Source organism: Octopus bimaculoides, chromosome 11 (assembly GCF_046866305.1).
Source record: "Octopus bimaculoides isolate indiv1 chromosome 11, ASM4686630v1, whole genome shotgun sequence".
In the NCBI taxonomy this organism is placed as follows: Eukaryota; Metazoa; Mollusca; class Cephalopoda; order Octopoda; family Octopodidae; genus Octopus; species Octopus bimaculoides.
In genome coordinates, this window is record NC_142938.1 from 43,695,163 (window position 1) to 43,703,060 (window position 7,898).

At 29.2% G+C, this 7,898-nt stretch overlaps 1 protein-coding gene across 1 annotated transcript in view; it reads left to right on the forward strand.

Annotated features, from left to right (window-relative positions):
• LOC106880322 (uncharacterized) overlaps nt 1-5,741 on the forward strand; it is an 86,867-nt gene extending 81,126 nt beyond the window's left edge. Inside the window, exon 2 of the mRNA XM_014930199.3 lies at nt 21-5,741. Coding sequence (XP_014785685.1) covers nt 21-239 — 219 coding nt within the window. The 3' untranslated portion in view covers nt 240-5,741. The remainder of the gene's footprint in view (nt 1-20) is intronic.
• Nucleotides 5,742-7,898: the final 2,157 nt, after the last annotated feature.

The window sequence follows — 7,898 nt, forward strand, 5'->3', positions numbered from 1 at the left end:
TTTTCTGTTTTATTTTTCAGAGCACATCCAAAAGAATTTCTCTGGTTAACGCTGAAATTTCTGAAAGCCACATGGACAAAAAAAGTTATGCTTTCCGAATTAAACCGAGAAATCATCGCCGTGCCTTTTATATACATGCTGAAAATGAATTAGAGCAAAACAACTGGATGCAAGCAATCTGCTTTGCCAAGGCAGCCGGTCGACTTGGTGACAACTCTCAGGCATGTGTTCTCCAATGATAATGGCCTCTGTGTTTATCTGGTTACTATAAGGGAGGGTGGGGTGATAGAACAGACAGAAAGGTTCACAGTGGTACAAAGCAGTAACATATGTGACTAAGGTACTAAAAACAGTACCTCCGAAATCATCACCATCATCATCATCACCATCATCGTCATAAACATATAGAATATTCCAATGATGAAAAGAAAATGAACATATACAATGTCATAATTCTGGAAAAATCGAAAATTTTGCAGAGGACAGAATCCCTTTTCAAACTGACCAAGCAATAAGGCAGCTTTAAGATAGCTCTCAAAATCATGAATTCAAAATCGATTTTGTTAAACTGGAAAAACAAAAAAAAAGTTTTTATTTTCAAAAGTTTTCTTTCATTTAAAAAAAAAAGTTTCTTGTTTTCGATACTTTTTATTATTTTTTCAAATCAATTTTTTCCCCCTTTCCTTTAAAATTGTGTTTGAAATTTTATTTATCTTTTACTGCTCTTTTTTTTTTTTTTTCAAAATTTATATTTGTTTTTACATTTGTCCTGTTTATATTTTTTTAAAAAGGCTTATGTTAATTCCAGCCATTTTTAAATGTACACATTTCTTTAATTTATTCAACAATGTGTGTGTATGTGTGTGTGTGTGTGTGTGTAATATATGTAAAAACACACAATCATAAATTCACACTTGTGTTTTCAAGTGTTCAGTTGCTAGAGTATGGGTGTGTTGTGTATACATAGTTCATATGTACATATATGTATACACCTTAAGTATGGTTGTTTGTGTGGTTGGCTATGGATGCATGTGGACACACTCAGCTATTCTGCTCATCTCTGTGACCCTATTATACATGTTAATTTCAACTTATTTATTTTAAAAGGCGCTGAAACAGCTAAAGTGAGGAGCAAATGCTCCTCGGACTGATCTAAAACCTGATACATAATACTGTTTATAAGATTACCTTTTCTATGTTTTCTTCCCCTTTATTTATTCATTTTTCCTTTTCCTTCTCTTTTTTCTTTTTTTTTTTTTTTTGCCAAATTGATTTTCCTTCTCTTTATTTTTTTTGTTGCCAAATTGATCATCCGGTAGTTTCTGTTTTGTTGTTTACTCCATGTGATTATTTTCCCTTTGTTTTTTTCATGGCTTTTTTTACAACACCAAATTGTTGAATTGGTGATGTAGTGAAAATAATTAATAACATAGAATCCTGTCAGTTACATGTAGAACTATAATAGTGGCCCTCTACACTAATTTATTCATAGTATTATACATATATATATATATATATATATATATATATATATATATACAGTAGCAACAACAAATGTTAGTTATTTAATACCAAGTATACACACTTCCACTTACTTATTTCATCATGCAAATTTTAAGGTATTAAAGTTGTGTGGAGGAAGGACAATTGAGGGTTTTTTTTTAAATATTTGTTTTCTTCATCACTTAACTCCAATTTGACTTTTCCTACATGAAATGGAATGAACCTTCTTTGGCAAGATACAGCTAGAATAAATTATTAAATAAGAAATACAAGAGTAAATCAGAATAAAAGATGTTTTTTAAGAAACTCATTTATAAAAAAAAGTAAAAGGCTAGATGCCCTTTTTTCATGTTGTTGTTCTTGTTTGCTTGTCTTTTTCCCTTTTTTTCAACACCAATATGTTGTTGTTGTTATAATAATAATAATAATAATAATGATAATAATAATAATAATAATAATAATAATAATTATTATTATTATTATTATTATTATTATTATTATTATTATTATTATTATTAAGGCAGTAAGCTAGCAGAATTGCTAGCATGCCAGGCAAAATGCTTAAGAGCATTTTATCTGTCTTCATGTTCTTAGTTCAAATTCTGCTATGGTTGACTTTGCCTTTCATCTTTTGGGGATCGATAAAATGGTACCAGTTGGTCACTGGGGGTCAATGTATTTGACTTGGTCACTGGGGTCGATGTATTCGCCTTTCATCCTTTTGAGGTTGATAAAATAAAGTACCAGTAAAGCACTGGGGCTAGCTAATATATATTCTGCTAATTCCCTCTCCTCAAAATTGCTGGCCTTGTACCTAAATTACAAACCATTATTATTATCATTATTAATTAATTAATTAGTTAATAATGATGCCATTTTTTTATGGTTGTACTCCAGCATGCCTTAGCTATGATACTTAACATAAACTAGAGAACTTCTTAGGTTTTTATATATATGACACACTGTTTCAATCATTCAATGTGATAGAGTGGAAGTGATGGCTTTGTATCTAAATAACTTTCAATTAACAGTTTTTAACTGGCAGCTCCACATATTCGGATTGGTCTAAATGGAGAAGTTTCTTAATTAATTGGTATTATTCTTTTTTTTTTTTCTTTCTTGTTTTTGTTCTATTTTTGTTGTTGATATTAATGCAAATCATTCCAGCAGATTCCCATTTTCATATTTTTAATTGTGTTACTATTGAGAGGAAAATAACAATAAAGTGTCGTTGTTATTATTATTATTATTATTGCCATTATTGTCGTCATGATCATCGTCATCATCATGAATCAGTAAGGATGATGGACAGTAGAATGTGCAAATAAATACAGCATTTAGATTTCTCATTCTTGGTCCAAAGTTCAAATCCTGTTAGAGATTTGATAAAATAAGTAGCGATAATTTAATTGGGTTCATTCTATTAGGCATACTCCTGACTTTGATGATTGGCTTTGCGCCTAATCAAAATATACCATCACCACCACCATTACTACAATCACCACTACAACCACCATAATCATTATTGTCAATGTTGTCATCATCACCATCATCATCATATTATTATTATTATTATTATTTTAAAAATTGCAAGCAATTTCATTTTTTTAACATTAATTTAAACTTTTTGCAATAAATCCATGGAAGCTCCTTTTTGTACTATTTTTTCTCCTTTACATATTTTCAAATGGATATATGTATATATATATATATATATATATATATATATATATATATACACACACACATACAAACACACGCATACACATTATATAATATATATAATGTGTACATATAAAATCATTTCTATTTTTATGCTTATATTAAAAGAAAAGAAGGTAAAAAGGAAGTTTATAGTTTATATTACTTCCTGTGTACATTTTGTTTAAAATGCTAAAAATAAAATGGGATTCTACTTTTTAATTTAATTTTAAAAAAGTTGCTAATGTTAGCAAATGTCACATTGTCACAATTCAATTCAATGTTTTGTTGCTTTAAAAAATTTTTTGTTTTGTTTTGTTTTTTTCTCTATGTAGTTTGCAAATCAAATGTCATGTTGTAATAGAACTTTCACACTGAGAGGAGTTATGAAACAGCTAAGCAAATCAGGCAATACAATAACAATATACGATATAGTTAACAGTTCTTATTAATTGTTATATATTTTGTGTTGTTAAATTTATACCCTTTCATTAAATTGAAATGAATGAAAAGTAATCCAAGCATTATTGACTACATATGTATAAAAACATGTGTGTGTGTGTGTGTGTTGTAACTAGAATTATAAATTTATGCCCAAAGGTTTTGTTTACCCATCCTCATTTGAGTGCAGCAGTAGGGTATCTTTAGGTATAAGTTTGTAATTCTATGTGCAGTTTATGTACGCACACCTGCATACTTCAGATTCTATGCACTACCGCCATAAGTATGTATCAAGCACTCTTATGTTTTTTCACAAAAAAAAAAAGGCATAACTAGTACACACATGTGTATGTGTGTGTATGTATGTTCACATATAATACTTGTACACACAAAATATTGTTTTAGGGTCATCAATGTGGCCTTGTCACTTACGTGTTCAACTCCGGAACAGAAAGCTGGTTCAGTTCCAGTTTACAAACTGAGATTTAATTTTAATCTTTTCTCCAGTATCTGTTACAACAACTGGTCTACTGTTCCAATCAAAGCATTCTGCTGAGAAAATGACTCAACCCTTGGCTCTCTGATTTGAATGTCATGTGACCACCATGGTGGGGTGGAGTCTGTATAATGTTAAATAACTTTTAATTTGTTAATCACTATATATAAAGAATGACACCAATTTAATGATTTTCTTGTTAAATTTTTATCATTTTCCAAGTTAACATTTAATTTGAAAAATTTCCTCTCTAAATATCATTTAAAACTTTATGCAATGTTCATAAGTTTTCTTTGTTCTGGCAAATATATCTCTTGAATATAGCCAACTATTTAATGTTTAAAGGCTATGACCAACAAAGAAACTCTTTTGTAAATCATTCAGCCTGCTAAAAGTACATCATTATCTTCACTTATTTCAAACCAATTCCATTTGAAACGCTGAGATCTTATATTCCATATCTTAGTCTTTTCTGTCAAAAATAGTCAACACAGCACATGACAAACTATAGCTGTAGTCTTTAACAGAGTAACATCACGTAACCATGTCTAACTCCTCAGCTTTAAAGGTGCATTTAGCAAAGGGTTCAGTGTTAGAGTATTAGTTTTGACTATGTAAATTAACAAACTGCTTATTAGCTTATAGATATGTTTTTTTCAAATTTGGCTGTTGGGAACAATCCAATTTTTTTTGTACTTCTAGTAAATTCCATTTGAATTGTTTGGATTTTGTATTTAAAAAGTTGACTATACAGTTTTTCAAACTTTAGGTAACTCATTTCATTGATTAATCAGTTTAGCAACATCGATGTCATGAACATATTACATAGCTGTTTTCACTTAAGAAATCAGTTATAAAATATGAAGTTTTAAATGTAAAACTAAGAATCTATTGTTATATTTAAGGATGGCTTTTTTTTTTTTCCAATTAACCACTGTATACTTGTCCTTCACTTCAGCTTTATTACTCTTCTTATTTTAGTATCCTTTGTCTGAAATTTTTCATCACACATCCTGTGACCTCTTCAATAAAGTATATAGTGCATGTAGTTAATTGGCAAAAAAAAGTAAATTACCATCCCCAAATATAACAACATCTGTTTCCACACATGATTTCACATCAAGAATCTTGCGAAACAGATACATAAACATTAGAATCTATTATTATATTTATTGCATTATAAGTTTTATATATATTACAGCAGTTTATCTAACAATAAAGGCACATTGTCTGTGAAGTTAAAATTGTAGATTACTGACTCCCATATTCACGAGTTCAAACTTTGCTACAGACTGTGTTCTGCTATCTTGCCTTGACAAATTAATCTGCTTACTTCAGACTAACTAAAACTAAACATCTGTAAGAAAGAGTATCTGATTGTAAAGATACTTGTAATTATTTGCGTATTTTTAAAAGTTCTCCTCCGCCTCTTGCTGGCATGGAAAATTTGATGGAATCTATAGGAAAGGATAAATTTCAAACTTGCTTTACATAACAAAAGAATTGGATGTGATAAATAAAACTTTGTTATTTAAACATTATGCTGTCAACTCAATATCTAGTTTGGCTTTGAAATAAATCATCATCATCATCATTATCATCATCATCGTTATTATTATTATTGTCATCATCATCATCATCATCATTATTAATATTTGCATTACATTAAAAGATGTAGAACAATTTTGTAATTTCCTGTGCAAAAGCAAGAATGTAACATAATTAGTAGTGATGTCTTCTTGTAAGTACTGTGGCTAGAGGCACAATATCAGGTCGAGATATTGTAACAAGATGAAACAAGTTATTGATCTTCATTTCTGTACTGGAAGTCAAGAATGTGAGACAAGGTGGATAGATGTATAAAATAGAGTTATTGATGACTAAATTAAACTAAATTGAAATACAGTGAAAAATTGTTGTTGTTGTTAAGAACCTAATCACCATTGCTTCAATGAATTTATGGCATGAAGGTGGTTGATCAAATGCTTAAAAGAAATCCATAGGTACTATATTTCAGGTATGCAGATACAAGTTGTCCAGCTCATTGGCTGGGATTGAACTTCATCATATTATCAGTATTCTAGACATAGTATCATCCTGTCTATAAATGGGTCATGTTACCAAATATTTAGATCTTAAACACAATCCTCATTTTAAACCTTTTGATACCAACCTGCCCAAGATTGCCTCTGGTTCTATGACACAAACTTCCTGTTTTAAAGTAATCTAAATTTGAACCTGCCATCAGAATTTTGTTAATTTATGTTCCAAATACCACCTTCATAATGACAAAGCTATTTTACTAAATTCACAATTATTTTCAAAATAAATTGAAACAAGTCAGTGTATTTCATCAGAAATATAGTAACAAAATGGTTACAGATACAGAGAGGTAAATGAATGGAAATTGGACTTGCTACATTGTGCAGTTTCAGCAACTACATACTAGCTCTTATGGCTTAATTACAAAAAGTAACTTTTTTTTCTTATACTATAACAAAATAAAAATAGGAGACTGGAGGTGTTTTGATATGCAGGATTCAAAACCTTGTGCTAATATCAAAGATTAGACTAAAAGTATCAGCTAATGTTGGTTAGGTAGAAGGGCACCCACAAAAAATGTGGGATCTTTCAGAATTAAGAGAGACTAAGGGTTGTGTAAACAAGTGCCCTGATGAAACAATAAATCACCAAATTCATTTGGTGGAGAGGCCACTTGTATTTTCCCTGTCAGCTGAAAAGTATCCTGCTTAGATAATGACAACCATTAGACATGTATTTGATAAAAAATTAACAAAATCTCTGAAAATTTTACCTTTGTTTTACATAGAATATAACAGCACATACAGACCCATATATACACAACATATATAATATATTTGTGCATGTATATACATATATGAACATGCATATGTATGTATGCCTATATATATATATATTATATATATGCGTGTGTATATATATATATATATTTGTATAAATCTATGTATATATTTATATACATGTATATGAATACACATACATACACACATACACATATATATATACATAATATATATATGTTTACATATACATATATGTATGTACATATTCGTGTATATATGTATTAACATGTGTATGTATTTTTGTGTGTATATGTGTACATACACACACATATATATATAGGTATAATTTTTATAGAAGTGCATTATCAAACACGAACCCTACTAGTGGTTGTGACTATAGTTCAGGTATGTTTAATAGGCTGCTGTTGAACTCTCAGGTTGTGCTTCTCAAAGAGGTATGCAGTCTCACAATTTTTCAAGTATTTTTAACATTCAATTTTTAGGCATCCACTTTCAGTGAAAAGTTGCTGGAGCCTGCATTAAATTCAAACAAAGTTTTCCTGTATTCTGCTTTTGTATTTGTATAAGGCTGCACATGTGTGTGTGTACATGCACACGTGAGTGTGTAGGTATATGTCTAGTTATATGTATATAATTGTATATGTGTGTATATGTTTATGTGCATATGTATACACACATATATACACATGAATATTGGTAAATAGATCTGTCTATATATATGTATATATTTATACATACATATATATATATATATATATATATATATATATATATATATATATATATATACATATATATATATATATATACATATATAATTATACAAAATATTTTATAATTATATACATAATTATAACAAGGGATTGGCTTTACGCCTCGTGTGAATAATATGTGTGTGTCTATATATATAT